Genomic DNA, 16,934 nt, shown 5'->3' with positions numbered 1-16,934 from the left:
ATAACCTTTCGCCTTTAAGCTACAAACCTGCACAGCATATTATCGTACTGAGTACTGTTGGCAATTGTAACACAATGGTAAGCACTTGTGTATCTAAATATAGAAAAACTACAGTGAAAATCAGCATAAAATATATTTTTAAAGGCACACCTGCATAGGGGTCTACCTTAAGTGAAACTATCAGGACTGGAGGTTGCTCTGGGTGAGTGATGAGTGAGTGAGTGAGTGTGAAGGCCTGGGTCACTTCTGTGCATGGCTGTGGACTTTATAAACATGTCCCACAGCCCCCCCTCCTGCTTCTGCCAGACAGAGTCAGAGCACCGAAGCTTCCAGTGCTGCTCCATGGAGAAGGACTGGGGCTGGACTGACTGGAAATGTCAAGGAGGAGGGACGGGCTGGGTGAGGCTCAGATCACCAGGACAGGGACTGAGAGGAGGGACTGACAGGTGGCCTGAGGCATGAGAAGTCAAGACGGAGAGACAAAGAACACAGGGGACTGTCACAGCAATGTGATTTTGGCCACTGCATGTTGGAGCGGTGGCCAGATTAAAGAACTCTGTGGTACCAGAGGGATGGGGGAGGAGGGTAGTAAAGGGCAAAGGGGGTCAAATATATGGGGATGGAAGAAGATCTGACTTTGAGTGGTGGGCACACAAGGAAATACACAAATGGTGTGTCATAGAATTGTACACTTGAAACTTACATTATTTTATTAAGCAATGTTACCCCAATAAATTCACTTTTTTAAAAAAAGTGTCACTTAACATGGAGAGAGTATAAAACTGAGGACTCTATTTTGACAGAAATTTGTTTTGAGTTCCGTTGACTCTATCTGGCATGAAGAGCACTCTTTGGCATTGAATGGATGGAACAAATAAACTTACCTATACTTTGAACCCTTACAACCTGGAAACATTTCCAAAGTACAGGGAGAGGCTGGCTGTGCACTCCCACAGAAAGCGTTCATTCAAGTGCACGTACACCTGTTAAGGCCTGGGTCCCTGGGCAGGGTCCTGGGTCCAGTGATGCACTCTGAAGACCATCACGCTAGGCCTGGGGGCTGCAGCGGGCTCTGATCAGGTAGCGCTGGGCACCGGCTCCTCTGTCTGAACCGGGTCAATGGCTGAGTGACTGGGATGTAATTTGTGCACTTAAAATTGAGGTGCAGTGAGTGAGAGGGAATCTATTGTCAAGCCCTATAGATACTGCTCCGATCTCAGGGAGAAAAAAAAAAAATCCTTCTGAACCACACATTTTCTTCCATTTCTTACAAGAAATTCAGTTCCATTTTAATCTTTTGGGACCACTACCTCTAGATGTGATCCATCGTTGACTGAACTGTTGTTATGAGGTGCATGACTATATCTTATTTTTCTTATGAACCTGATTCAAAAATCAATTCTCAGATCATATGCAGACAATTTCAGAGCTGTATTTATTCAGCTGAGAATATACTTTGAGTGCTTCCCCCCCTTCCCCAATAGACAAATGAAACTGTACATTCCCTATTTTCATTTTGCAGATAAGTATTTCTAATCTTAGGTATTTTGATCTTTAGGAAAGAATACAAGAAAATGTAAAATATCACGTTAAGGTTAACAACACATTTGTGTTCTTAAAAGTTCTTACAGTGACCCATTATTAAAATTAAATGTCTTTCTGTTGAAAGGTTATATTATGAAAACTAACATAAAGCTGTAAGTTTAAATAATGGAATATTTTAAAATCTTACTTTTGTCTGATTAGAAAGAAAAGCACTCACAATTACTTAAAGGACTAAATTAGATAATGCTGTCATAAGACAAAATACCTCATCTGTTTCATATTTATGACACAGCTAAGCCAATAAAGCATCCTATAGGGAGCTGTGGGGAACTGGTGGAAACAGAAGAACAATTCTCTGAATTGCTACTATCTTTATAATGAATACTTTCACAGTAATGAAAACAATTTATTACCTTTGGTAGCTTAAACACTCGCGCACATAATAGCACCTATTTTATCTAGTTAGCAAACCTTATTTTACAGATTCATGATAGGTAAAAAAAAAAAAAAAAAAAAAAATGAAGACTATTTTATTGGAAGAAAAAACTGCTGCTAATTTACAATAATTATAAAGAAAGCAAAGGCCGATATTCCTATGATCAAATAATGTTCTGAGGTCTCAGCTCTTCACTGACTGCTGAAAAGCACCCAGGAGGACCAGCTGCCATGGGGAAAGGAGGGCTAAGGAAGAACCAGAGTGCACCCAGCAGGCAGGCCAAGCAGGGAGCTGCTGGTTTTTGAAGAGAGGATTCCTAGTTAAGGTCTGTTTTTAGAAAATCCTTAAGCTGCACCAGTAGCAGGTCTGAAAGTAATCCTTTCTTTTGTGAAAGCTAGACAGGAGAGTGAGATGCCCTTGGACCATCCCCACAAAAACAGATCAAGATATATTGTCCTAAGAAATGTATAATGACTTAATTACTGAGCGTAATTAATAATGAATATGTTTTAAACTGACTTCAATATAGGGTACTGGAGATGTGGAAAGATTCCTTCATGAATGCCACCTTTTTATCTTTCCAGAATTAAAAAAAAAAAATTGTAATGGGTAACAGGATCTATTTAATTATTTACTTAGAAGAGGAGATGTGCATAAAGTAAAAAGAGCTCACTAGGAAAATGAGTATAGTAGAATTAAAATTACAAGTAATATCTAAAATATTTGTTTTGCTAAACTTTTATGCACAGTATTAATAGATTATTCTTTTTAAAAATAACATAAAGCAGAAACCGGTTTGGTTCAGTAGATAGAGCATCGGCCTGCGGACTGAAGGGTCCAGGGTTCGATTCCAGTCAAGGCCTTGGTTTAAAATCTTACTTTCATTGATGATTCTCTCTCATTGATGTTTCTAACTCTCTATCCCTCTCTCTTCCTTTCTGTAAAAAATCAATAAAATATATTTTAAAACAATGAAAATAACTTAAAGAGACAGAAAGTAGATTAGTGGTTTCCTAGCTGGGGATGGAGCTCCTGATAACAGGAGCTGAGGAGGGTGGGGTTTTGGGGGGTAATGTTCCCCAGTTGTTTCTAACAGTTACAGTGCTGTGACCACCAAAAGCCCCTGAATAGTTCACTTCACCTGGTTGGATTGTATGGTATGTGAACTATATTGTTTGAAACAGAACAACAACGAAACTCCACAGTATTTGAAAAATATATTATTTCTTTAAAAAAATGTTTTACTTTTAAGATTAAAAAAAAAAAAAAAGCAATGATGTGTTCACCCTACTTTTCCTTTTTTTTTTTTCAAAGCACCTTATTGACTGCCATTTAAAAATCTATAAATATTCAATGTACACAACTCAATTAGTTTGGTACCACCAGTTTTCTGAAAAATGAATAAAATAAAATGAAATACAAGTGTGGCAAGTCAGGGATAATTTACTAGTCAGATGGCTCTTCTTGCATGCTGAAGAATCATGTTTAAAAGCTGAAAATAAAAATGTTTATTTTGAGTTAATTGTAGATTTCCATGCAGATATAAGAATCAGCAAAGATTGTGTGTTCCCTTTAGCTAGTGTTCCCCAATGGTAATATCTTGCAAAACTATAGTACAGTATCACAACCAGGATATTGGTTCTGATTCCGATAAGATGAAAAAACACATGGCCCAGCCAGTGTGGCTCAATGGTTGAGTGTCCACTTATGAATCAGGAAAAAAAGCCACTGTTCAATTCCTGGTCAGGGCATATGCCCAGTTGGCAGGCTTGATCTCCAGTAAAGGGCATGCAGGAGGCAGCCAATCAATGATTCTCTCTCATCGTTGATGTTTCTATCTCTCTCTCCCTCTCCCTTCCTCACTAAAATCAATAAAAATATATTTTTTTAAAAAGAACACTTGTCTCACCTCAAGTATTTCCCAGGCCTCCCTTTTATATCCGAACCCTTTCCTCCTGCCTTTCCCCCCCCTCTTCAACCGCTAATCAGTTCTTCTCATTTAAGAATGTTTTACAAATAAAAGCCTACACTGTGTAGCCTTTTGAGATTGGCTTATATTTTCCCCACTCAAAATTACTCTCTGAAGATTCACCCAGGTAGTTCATTCCTTTTTATCGCAGAGTAGTATTCCATGGTGCAGATGTACCACATTTCTCTGCAACTCCTTACCCCAGCAGCAATCTTCTCCATCTCAACTAGTGCCAATTCTAGGTCTCTGACAGTTAGACGAAACACCTTGGTGTCATTCTTGACTCTTCCGTTGGCAATCCACATCAATCCAGCAGCAAATGTTACTGCTTCCTCTGACCTGGACTCATCCTACAGCTACCATCATTGTGCCCACGGCTAAGCCACCAGGTCTACCAGCTGGGTTGGTGATATGGTCTTGTAAATGCTCTCCTTGTTCAACCTTACCCTGTTCGATTTCATTAAAGCCTAAGTGAGACCACACCGCCCTCTTTCTCAAACTCTCTACTGGTGTCCAATGCCATTCAGGTAGAAAAAGAACGAATTTTCAGAACAATCCTCCATGATGAGAGCACCAGTTTCCTCTCTCGCTCCTTCTACCATTCTCCTCTTTGCTCTCTCGACTCCAAACATATTGAACATTTTGCTATTCCTTGAGCAAGCTGGTTACAGTCCCATTTCTGAGTAATTATGCTACTTTTCCCCTGTGCACAGTACTCTTTCACAGGTATACACAGCCTTGCTCCTTGACTTCCCTCAGACCTTCATTCCAACGTTACCTTCTTATGAGTACTTAATGACCATCCTATTTTAAATTTCCAGTCTAACCCTACTCCTGCTTAAACTAAACTATATTGTATTCACAACACTTATTAGCGTCTACCATATAATCTATTTTACTTACTTCTTTGTTGTTTATCACTCCAAGAGAACTCAAGCTCCAAGAATGCAGGTACTTTTGTCTATTTATACATCTCTCTCTCTCTCTCTCTCTCTCTCTCTCTCTCTCTCTCTCTCTCTCTCTCTGGCACAGTGCAATGTTACAATGTATGGGCTTAATAAATATTTGTTAAATGAAATGATAAGATGTCTTTTGTCCAAGTAGCAATCAGAAAGCTTAGAGTAATTGCTCCCGTTTTAGTTGTATTATATGTATCTTAATAAGTACACTCAAATTTCTTGGTAAATAAGTAGGAAAAAGGGAGAGAGAAAAGAGAGGAAAAAATATGAGGAGGAGGAAATAAAAAAGTGGATAAACTTTAAGAAAATTAAAGGAAACCCAAGAAAAAAATAACTTATAAAAATGAAAAGACTTTCTTAATAGTAGAGGATTATCAGACATAGCAGAGCTTACCAAATTACATTATATGATTATTTGCTAAAATGGAATTGATCTGCACTCTTTTTAATGGTTTTTATGTAGTCTGCCAAATGGAACAGAACTCTATCAAACGGAAGAGAAATTAAACAAATCACTAGTCAATATCTTTTTCTAGTCTAAGAATATAACTTCTGCAAAGTTATTTATTGCCTACATGCATCTTTGATTATTTAATGCATTCTGGGAGCTGTGATTTCTCAGACAGCCGAATGAGTCAATGCAGATAAAATAAAGTAATTTCAATGACAAGAATTTCTTAGAACAAAAAACAGAAAAATCTTTTCTAATTATGTATGTTTTGGTAATGCCTGATTAGACATAAAAATTTCAATACAATGAATTAATTGAGAAGAAATACATTTAATAAGTTGGTTGAAAAGTTCAAATGCCAAAGAAATAAAAATACAACCTTGTTCTAATTAATGAGCTAAGAGCAGAACTGTAGATCGTGCTTGCAACAGCATATAAATGTATGTATACATTTTAGCATATCACGTCCAACATAAGAAAAAATGAATATCAATGCCCAACACTGATATGCATCCTTGTTAAGTTACTGACCTTTAAGGACAATTATTACTTATTCAATTAGAAAAAACAAGTCACCCACAAGGTGGAAAAATCAGTTTGGACCAAAACTTTTCACAGCAACATTCTATACCAGAAGATCAAGACACACAGTCCACAGATCTGAGAGAAAGAAGATACATCCAGTCTAACATCTTGTTGAGTGTTAAGGCAAAAGGCATACATTCTCAAATTCAGAACTCTGAGAAGAAAGCACATGCAAGTCCTCTGGGTGAAAAATAAAACCCTATTTCATAATGAAATATAGTAAACCAAAGTTATCTAGAAAAGCTGTGGGAGACAAGATGATCGCATCTCTCAGTGCAGAGATAGTAGCTACACTGGGCAAAGTCACAAACACGGTCCAAAACCATTACACCCACTTCTAAAAAGATTAAATGACCTGTTACTTCATAATGCAGACATTCCACCCCTAGAGAAGTAAAATAATGTGTTCAGAAAAAGTTTATACATAGATGTTATCAACATTATTCATAATAACCTCAAAGTGGAATAATCCAAATATCTATCAATGGATGAATGGATAAACAAAATGGAATATAATTTGGTCATGAAAAATAATGAAGTATTGATATATGCTACAGCATGGATAAACTTTGGCAATACCATACTAAGTAAAAAAAGCCAGTCATGCCCTAACTGGTTTGACTCAATGCATAGAGCGTTGGCCTGCAGACTGAAGGGTCCCAGGTTTGATTCTGGTCAAGGGCATGTACCTTGGTTGCAGGCACATCCCCAGGTCAGGGTGTGCAAGAGGCAGCTGACCGATGTTTCTAACTCTCTATTCCTCTCCCTTTCCCTTCCTCTCCCTGTTTTTAAAAAGACATATTTTTTTTTAAAACAGGGAGAGGAAGGGAGAGGGAGAGGAATAGAGAGTTAGAAACATCGATCACATATTCTGTGTTTACATCTGATCACATCTTCTAAAGGAAATGTCCAGAATAGGCAAATCTGCAAAGATAAAAAATAAATCTATGATTTACTAAGGTTGAGGTGGAGGTAAAGAGGAAAGGGGAATGTCTGCTAATTGGGTCCAAGCTTTTTGGGGGGATAATGAAAGCATTCTAAAATTGATTGTGGTGATGGTTGCACAATGCTGTATAATATGCCAAAATAATTAAATATACTGAAATCTGATTAGATTGTGTAATTAAAACAGGCGAATTTTAGAATTTTAGGGCATGTGAATTATATCTCTATGGAGCTGTTGCCAAAATAAAACAAAAGGAAGTTAAACCAGCCAAGTCTGGTTTAGACTTCTGAGGCAACAACATTTTCAAACATGTGCCAACTCAGCAAATGCAGCACTCATGAGTCTTTCGGGGGGTGGGGGTGGGGGGGGAGAACCCTGAAAATATCAACTACCTGACAATGCAATCCAAGAAGAAATAAATCAAAATAAAAATCAGTCCAGAATAGAGAAGCTCTGATGACAGGACTAGTGGTTAGCACTAAAAAAATAAATAAATAAACAACTATACAAATTATAGCAAAACTAGCAAAAATTAGATGGTGGAGGGAGAAAAGAAGATAGGACAAATGAGTGCTAATTTTCCCAGTTTTCAGAATACATTAATACTGTCTACATTTTAAAAAATAGTTTACTATAAAACGTGGTGACTCTATAGCCTTTAAAATTTATTGTTTAAAGAATTACAAATAATAGTACATATGTCTCCTCCCCGCCCCCATCTCCCTCCCAGGACTCCCCTACCACCCACCCCGCACATTCACATTCCCTCCCTCCCCCCAGTGTCTTGCATCCATTGGTTATGCTTATATGCATGCATACAAGTCCTTCGGTTGGAGTTGTGAGGAATCATTCAATTTGAATATATATATTTGTCAGGTATATACATAATATAAAGCAATAATTTTAGCTTCGTTTCAGTTTCTTCTTTCTTCCTTGATTTCAATTAATAAAATTTTATAAATTTATTTATAAATCTGTTTTTCTATTTTTCTGTCTAGGGCAGTGGTTCTTGACCTGGAGCAATTCTGCACCCCAGGAGACATTGGAAAGGTCAGAAGATACATCTAGCTGTCATAACTGGGAGAGCAGTGCTACTGGCAGCTAGTGGGAGAGGCCAGGAATACTGCCAAACGTCCTACAGCACCCAGGACAGCCCCAACCATAACAAGAAATTATTCAGTCCAATGCCAAGGTTGGGAAACGCTGCCCGAGAGACATCTAACAATGTTTGGAATGATCCTCACTGGTGTTAATCAGTATTTCTGAGTTTTGTGACTTTTGGTGATTATTAAACTCTCTTCTTTGAGATTTCTGTATATCTTAACACTTTATAATAATAATTATATATCAATCAAAACATTAATGTTTAATATTTAAAACAATACTGTTTTAAATATATATATTTATATATATAAAGAAATGATATTTATATATATTTATATATATATATATTATATATATATTATATATATATATATATAATGATATTTATATATATATAAAGAAATGATATTATTGTAGTCCTGAGAATTATTAGGATTCTTAGCATCAGAATAATGGGCATCTTTTGAAAGTGATAGAGAGAATCTTTGTTTCCTCACATTTGAAATTTCTTAAATATAAATTGTTAGTAACACGGGTCTTTTCTAAAGAACAGAAAACAAAGCAAAATGGATCACAGAGTATTTTTTTTCTCTAAGAAAAAAAGTGTTTCCATTTTATAAAGACATTGTGTTATTTAGAAAGTGAAAAGCAAAAAGTATTAATATGAACTAAAATCATATGCTTATTTGAAAGCACTTTCATGCCACCAGCCCAAGTGCATTGCTGAGAAATGGCTCAGCTGGAACGAGGTGCTCAAATTCTATGTGAGTTTTTAATCGGGAAAGCCTTTCAATATAACCAACTCCTTTCATTAAACGTCTATCTCTGCATATCATTTAATTGCTTATACAATCAAAAACTTATTCCGGTCTCTCAGGAACAACTCACAAGCTACAGGTTTCTTGAGCTGTGTGTGATAGATCATTCGCCTTCTCTCATAAACTGCTCTTTATTGATTATCTTTCATGTAACAGGTAATGTACTAGGTACCAGGAACACACTGATAAATGAAGAATGGACCTGATCGTGAGAGGCTCGAACATACTGAAAGGCCAGTCTGAGAAGTACGTGTTTATAATATGTTCAACATTCCTTGAAAGTGTAGGATCAAGTGGTCTAGAGACCAGCAGAAGGTTCATGGGGAAAGGGCTTGAATCTGAGGGGACAGTTTTCAGCAAGAGGACTGGGAGGTTTCTCAGATGAAGGAAAACAAGGGAAGAGGAAGTGAAGCCAGATGCTGCCAGTGGTTCCTGAGTGCTCTTTGTGCTGTGAGAGCTGCAGAACTAGAGGATAATCCCTGTAGATGTCTTCCTGGTGGATGCTCAGAAGCATTTAACCCTGTGTGCCAATACTGGACTTCTCCTCCTCCTCCTCAGCACGTGGGGAGAGTTCGGAAGACACTCCACCCACAGCTGGCATGCTCTCTGGGGAATTCTTAGGGGCATGGAAGTTGAGGAACTGGGTACTTCAAAGATGAAGATGTCCCCACTGCGCCAGGGAGAGGGAATAGAAAGGAATGTGCAAGAGAGGGTCCTCCTAATTATAACACAGATATTTATACGTGAAATTATTTACGATTATTCCCATATTTATATGCACATTAATTAGTTACTAAGTTTTATGTTTGCAGCACAATTTTAAAGGCAGCTTTATCATTCATAGCTATTGTATTTTAGGTAAAACATTCCAAATGGTGTTATCAATGACTTCTGACATCGAACAATAATAGCAGAAGTAATACTGAATTTCAGAATCACCTACACTTTTTTTAAAGATGAAAGGAAGGACTTGGGAAAAGACAATATTGATTAATTAGGGGAAAGCTTGTGTCTGGAACCAGTAAGTTTCATACTCATTTTTGTTTATTTGTCCTGCTTTCTCGAGGGTCGATGTAAAAATTTAATCTGTGTGATAAAAGCAAAATATTTTTATTGCTATCTTTCCATTTTTCTTTTTAAATCTAAAACTTCCTTGTCTCGGTGATGGGTACTAGAACCTTTACTGAGCCAATGAAGGGCACTAGCATCTTTATTGTCTCCATGGAAGGCGCTAGAAGCTTTATTGAAATCAGGAAGCTGGAGATCATCCTCAGACCCTTTCATTGAATGCACCTCTCTCATTAAGTCCCATCCAACCATTGCTTAGTTCAAGCCCTCATCATTTTTCTTTGTCTTACATACAGGTTATTTTGTTGGTCTTTCGGTATATAATTGGTCTTCATGATTTCATTTAGATCATGAAGTTTAAGCTATTTCTCAGCCTTAAATGTTCCAGTCCTAATGCCTTCCAGATAATGACCACATACCTTTCTTCCATTTATTTATTTATTTATTTATTTATTTATTTATTTATATTTTTTATTGATTTTTTACAGAGAGAAAGGGAGAGAGATAAAGAGCTAGAAACGTCAATGAGAGAGAAACATCGACCAGCTGCCTCCTGCACACCCCCCACTGGGGATGTGCCCACAACCAATGTATTGTACATGCCCTTGACCGGAATCGAACCTGGGACCCTTCGGTCCACAGACCGACACTCCACCACAGAGCCAAACCGGCTTCGGCCCTTTCTTCCATTTATAAAGCCCACAGTGCATGATCCTGTATCTAGAAGCCCCCAATATCTACAGTCTATCTCACTTGGAAAGAATAAAAATGTGCCTAGAGTCATGGTTGGCAAACCGTGGCTCGTGAGCCACATGCGGCTGTTTGGCCCCTTGAGTGTGGCTCTTCCACAAAATACCATGGCCTGGGCGAGTCTGTTTGAATAAGTGGCATTAGGAGAAGTTTAAGTTTAAAAAATTTGGCTCTCAAATGAAATTTCAATCGTTGTACTGTTGATATTTGGCTCTGTTGACTAATGAGTTTGCCAACCACTGGCCTAGAGCATTTCATCTACAGGGGGCAGATTATCCATAGAGAGGAAAGGGGGCATCCTTTTTTTCTGCAGCCATTGCTCCTCTTACTGAGAAAATGTAAAAAAGCCCTTCATACAGAAACAGGTCTACACCCTCGTGTGAGGCTAAACCTCAACCCTAAACAGATGCAGAAGACATTAAGGCCAAGGAAAGCTCTCTACTATTGTGATTAATAAGTCAGAAATTAATGAGCAGGTCTCTAAGTACTTCACCTAGCTGTAAACTCTTACTCCTAATGTTGGTGCCCTCCCCCTACGTCTCTAGAGTCACAAACATTAAATACTCAGCACCAGTGACATTTAGGACAGGTTACTGTAGAGTACTGTCCTGTGCACTGAAGGATATTTAGCAGCATTTCTGGCCTCTCGCTCTAGGTGATAGGAACATTCAACCACACACACACACACACACACACACACACACACACACACACTCATGACAGCCCAAAATGTCTCCAGATGTTGCCAAATGTCCACTAGGGGAGGGTGAGGGAGGAGTCACCTTGGATAGAGAATCACTACTCTAAGTAAAAAGGTGCTGTGTGCCTAAGTTCATAGCAGGAAGTTTTTGAGAAAGAAATCCTAAGGGCATGAGCTGGTAGTGACCTCAATAAAAGCAGAGAAATTCCCCCAGGGATTGAGGCAAATGAGAATAAGGGGATGGAGGAAGCCATCCTGAGCTCCTGAAAGGTGAGGATCAGAGCCAGCAGGGGGAAGTGCATGCGATGTATCAAACACATGCTCTACAGTCACAAAGTCGTTGCCCTGCCTGGATGCATCTGAGTTTACAACCTCATCTCTTTGCACGTAATGAAATATCCTGTGTCATCTTCATGTGATTGTGCAAGGCCTACTGGCAGAACAGGAAGTCGAGCTGATAAAGATTAGCCATGGTAGGTATAATGGCAGACAGTTTTTTTTTACAATGTATATATAAATTTTTATATCCCAGCATCATTTTTGCTTTTTTAACTAAGCAACTTTGGCTAGGTGTCCCTGTAAATCCACCGAACTGTCAGATCATCTCTTCCTCTGTTGAGGCCTAGAGTAAAATTTTATTTCACTGTATGCTTTTAGAGTAAATAAATATTTCTTCTAATTCCATTTTAAGTTTTAGAAAAACTAAAAGCTTAAATATTTAATGACTCGGTCTCTATAGGTCTAACTGATTTCAGAAAGCTTATAAATGGATACACATGTTTATTTCATCCCCTGATGAAAATATATATTTTCTGAGCAACTATATTAGAATCTTAAAGCTCTGGTTTAGGGTGTTAAGAGACTGAATATACACAAGAGCATGTCTCACTGAGTTCCACAAACACACACACACACACACACACGAAAAAAAAAGAGAGATTAAAAATTGAAATATGCCTGACTATACTGACATTTGACTGTACTTCTAATCCCCACCCAGGCCCAACAATAGGAAACTGGCATACACTGGTAACATGTATTTTGAATGGCACTGGGCTTTCCTAAATGGTAATAGCATGTGGGAATTGAGGAGTGCTGCAGTGTGTTCCTGAACCAATCATCCAGAAGCTTAGGGGTTTTTTTCTCTTGGACCTTAAGAAGGTTTTCCATTCCAGCATTTGACAGGGCTTTGCACACCGTAGAGTTATTTTATTTGTTGGCTGACTAGAAAACTGTTTCAGACATTACTTATGCGATTTCACGGTAAGATCTGATTAATCACATTATGATAAAAACATGATTCATAAGCGGCATCACTTTCCCCAGATAAGCAACCAACCCATGGCCACCACTTACTGTCTCCCCGGCAGAGCAGAGGCCCCAGCTTGTAAGCTGCTTCTGAAAGCGGCCGGCCTGTGTCTGTGATCACTATCTTAGTCACTGGCAGATGTTCTTTGTAGGAAAGGAATCCAGTGTCATTGGTCCTAAAAAAAAAAGTAATAACAAAACTCTTAAAATTACTCTGATTAACATAATTATCAAATAAACAATAGGCCTTAGTGCATTTCAAAGCCAAGATGTTCTGAGCTAAATGTGCACACACAAGAGTAAGGATCAAATTGCTCATCTGAGCATATAAAAATGTGGCAACATTTTCATTTCTCTCGCAGACAGAATAAGAGCTGGTGATATTTAAAGTCGGTTGACCATTTTCTACCTCAAATGGAATGGTTTAATCCATTAGCATTTAGTATAATAACTGATACTGCATTTTTAGATCTACCATTTTGATTTTTTTTCTTTTTTCCCCCTTATGAGATATTGTGTTTCTCTCCCTTCTTTCCTGCCTCCTCTTGGTTTACACCATATTTTTGTATGTATGTTCTTTATTCATTTTTTAGCTATATGTCTTGTTGTATTTTAATATTTGCTTTATTGGTTATAAAATGCAACCTTAATTTATTACAGTCTACTTAAATTTTACATTGTATTATTTAATATAAAATGTTAGCTTCCTACAGGATAATTTCTTTAACACTCCCTCCCAATACACACATATACCTGTTCTTTATGCTGCCATTGTAATATAGGCAACAATGGATGTTACAAACTTTGTAATAGTCCAGATGTTTTAAATTGTATAATTCAACAGTAAAGTTTAATTTATTTTTTTATTAAGAGAAACATTTACATTTACTGACATATTCACCATTTCTAGATTCTTTATTCCTTCCTGGATTTCTGAGTTTTCTGTTATTATTTCTCTGAATAACATCTGTTAGCATTTCTTATGGTGCAGCTCTGTTGGTAAAAAAATTCTCTCAGCATTTAATTTGAAAACGACTTCTTTTATCTTCATTTTGAAATACATGTTGCTTACAACAGAATTCTAGGTTGACCTTGCTTTCTCTTTCAACACATTAAAGATCTCATTCCTGACCTTCTGACCTGTCTTCCGATGAGAGGCCAGCCTTCAGTGGTATCCTTGTTCGCTGTATGGAAGGTGCCCCACCAGAGCCACACAACCTGGCTACTTGCAAAACATTTACCATTATCCTTAGATTTTAGCCACTTGCACAATAAGTCAAGGTGTATTTTTCTCCCTTTTTATTCTGCTTGATATTCTGAGTTTCTGGAATAAGTACACTGAAGATGTATTAGTTATCTTTTATAACGTAACAAATGACCCCAAAACTTCCGTGACTTAAAACAGCACCATTTATGACCTACATTCTAGTCAGGACTCTGGGCAAAGCTTCAAGGGATCCTTTGGCTCAGGGTCTCTCCCAAGGCTCCAATCAAAGTTTTAGTGAGGACCCCAGTCATCTCAGTGCTTGGCTGGGCAGGGACCAGCTTCCAGGCTCACTGACGCGGGTGTTGGCAGTGTTCTTTGTCAGCTGTTGGACTGCTATTCACTGGCTGTTGGCTGAAGGCCACTCTGGATCCTCAGCCACATGGGCCTCTCCTCAGGACAGATCACAAATGACAGCTTGCCTTATCAGAACAAGAAAGCTAGAAGAGCCGAAACTGGTTTGGCTGAGTGGATAGAGCATCAGCCTGCGGACTGGAAGGTCCCAGGTTCGATTCCTGTCAAGGGCATGTACCTTGGTTGTAGGCACATCCCCAGTAGGGGGTGTGCAGGAGGCAGCTGATCAATGATTCTCTCTCATCGATGTTTCTAACTCTCTATCCCTCTCTCATCTTCTCTGTCAAAAATCAATAAAATTTGTGTGTTTTTTTAAAAAAGTTAAAAAAGAAAGCTAGAAGAATCAAAGAGAGAGGCAGTGAAGCTCAAGCAAGTCAGAAGTCAGTCTTTTGTAATCTAATCTCAGGAGAGTTATCTCATCACCTTTCCCACATTCTATTCATCAGAAGCAAGTCACAGGTCCAGGGGACGCTCAAGGAGAGGAAATTCCACCGTGATGTGACTATTAGGCAATGCGGATCATCCCGGGGCCATCTTGGAGGTTTGCTACCACAGACATTTATTAAACAAGATGGAGAAATTTCAGCCATTGTTTCATCAAATATATCTTTGCCTCATTTTATTTCCTATCCTTCCAGGACTCCGCTTTCTTGCCCATTGAATCACTGATGCTTTTCCAAAAGTCACAAGGGTTTCGCTAATTTTGTTCACTCTTTTTGTTGGTGCTCCTGTGTCCTTCAGATTTAATAACTTCTATTGATCTGTCTTCAGGTTCGTTGAAGATTTCTTCTGCAATCTCCTGAACTGAAGTCCATCCATTAAATTTTTCATGTCAGATGTGCCTTCCTATTCTAAGATTTCTATTTGCTCCTTTAATGTAGTTCTCATTTATCTGCTTAGCTTCCTCTCTGTTCACTTGTCATTCTGTTTATCTAAGTACTGGGGCATGTTTATAATAACTGTTTTAAAGTTTTTGCCTGCTAATCAAGCATGTGTCCCAAGGTCTGTTTCTATCTTAACAAGTGCTTCTGTTTTCTAGACTTTCGATCAGAGTTGACTCTTTTTTAAAATATGCAATAATTATTATATTGCTCTGGACATTGGGGGTGATACTGTTGCGACTGTAGGTTCTGTTATTGTCCTGAAGATTCATTTTCGTTTTCACGGGCAGTTAAATCACAACTTACCACAATAAATTGTGTACGCGTGGTTTTACACTTCATTAGGGTAAGCCCATGTCAGTTTTGCTCTTAGTTTTCAATTATAGGCTTTGTTGTAAAGACACAGACCTTCTGTCATTTCTGTGGAAAGCTGAGGGGTTTGTAAAACTCATCCCAGTGAGACTTAAACTCCAAATTCTGCGTCTCCTCTGGTAGTCACAACTGAAACCTCTGTAGCTTGCTCAGTTTTCCGGTTGGATCCTCTCTGCTTGGTTTCTAGAAATCTCCTCTGTGCCTGTGCAACTCTGGGCTCAGCTGAGGACGAGGAAAGCTTACATGGTGGACGCCCCCAGGTTTTCTCTTATCTGGGATTCCCATTCTCCCCTCAACATCCAGCCATTCTGGCAGCCCAAACTGTGTTCTGATACCTCTTAATCCCGCTCCCTCCCTCCCCCCATAAAATCTAGTTACTGTCTTTGAGTTCTAGCTACCACATATCATGTGATCTGATTAGTTCCTCAAAGAAAAGGCATATATACATAATCTCAACCACCTGAGTTCCAAGGATCAAAGGCTCCCAACCCTAGCAGTTTCTACCTACATTTGGTTGTTTTCCACTTCCTTCAAGTAGTTGTTCTTATAAATAGCTTTTCTGGGATTATAAATGCTCTCTGGGGAAAGTTATTTCTATGCAAACTACATAACCATAGCAGAATTTAATATAAAAAGTTTCAACATCTTATGGTTGAAAATTATTTTTGATGAAGAATATGTTATGGAGGTATTAGAGGGTTATTGGTGATTATGTTAGTTTTTTTCTTCTGTTAAGCATTGCAATGAACATTTTATTCACATTTTAAAATACAATATTACTGTGCAGGTGTTTTTATGAAGGCAGTGAGAAGTGAATACAAATTTTTAAAAACTAGACTTTGAGGAAGAGACAATACCCTTTATACCAAACAGGTAATAGTAAAAGTACAATCATGACACCAAATAGATGCCTCTTTCTAGGGTATTCCAAAATAATCTGTCTTTTGATATAACATAGTCTTGATGTTTGCCAAATAAATCAATGAAACAGCCAGCATACGAATCAAAATGTGAACTCAACTGACAATGAACTGATTACTGGAATTAATGTACATTCTGTAACCAAAGCAATCGTATTTATAGCCAGATGGACTATTAATATTTTTAAAAACAATTATTATGTGCATATCAAGGTGCACAGTAGTAAAACATACATATGGTATATTGAACTATGAATATGGAAATTAAAAAATATTTTCACTTCATAAATAAAATCCAACTCTAGTAAAAAATAGAATACATGTATTTTTACGTTTTCAAAGCGAAACACATATTTAAGACTTTTAAAGAATATTTTAAGTTCAATTTTCAAATCCCTCAAACGTTAGATTTCCTCTTTCAAAATATGATAAACAACACAGCATTAGTTCTTTGGTGGGTTGTCTTCTAAAAAATAAAATAAAAAAGTTACATGTTTGTAATTG

At 37.8% G+C, this 16,934-nt stretch overlaps 1 protein-coding gene across 2 annotated transcripts in view; it reads right to left on the bottom strand.

The window, feature by feature from the left end:
* CNTNAP4 (contactin associated protein family member 4) overlaps positions 1-16,934 on the bottom strand; it is a 235,965-nt gene that overhangs the window by 38,121 nt on the left and 180,910 nt on the right. For both annotated transcript variants that reach the window (XM_084860693.1, XM_084860692.1), the window contains exon 15: positions 12,688-12,815. In XM_084860693.1, the coding sequence (XP_084716819.1) occupies positions 12,688-12,815 (128 nt within the window). The remainder of the gene's footprint in view (positions 1-12,687; positions 12,816-16,934) is intronic.

Source organism: Pipistrellus hanaki (genome assembly GCF_964339955.1).
Source record: "Pipistrellus hanaki genome assembly, chromosome: 15".
NCBI classification, from domain to species: Eukaryota; Metazoa; Chordata; class Mammalia; order Chiroptera; family Vespertilionidae; genus Pipistrellus; species Pipistrellus hanaki.
This window is presented reverse-complemented; position numbering and strand designations above follow the sequence as displayed.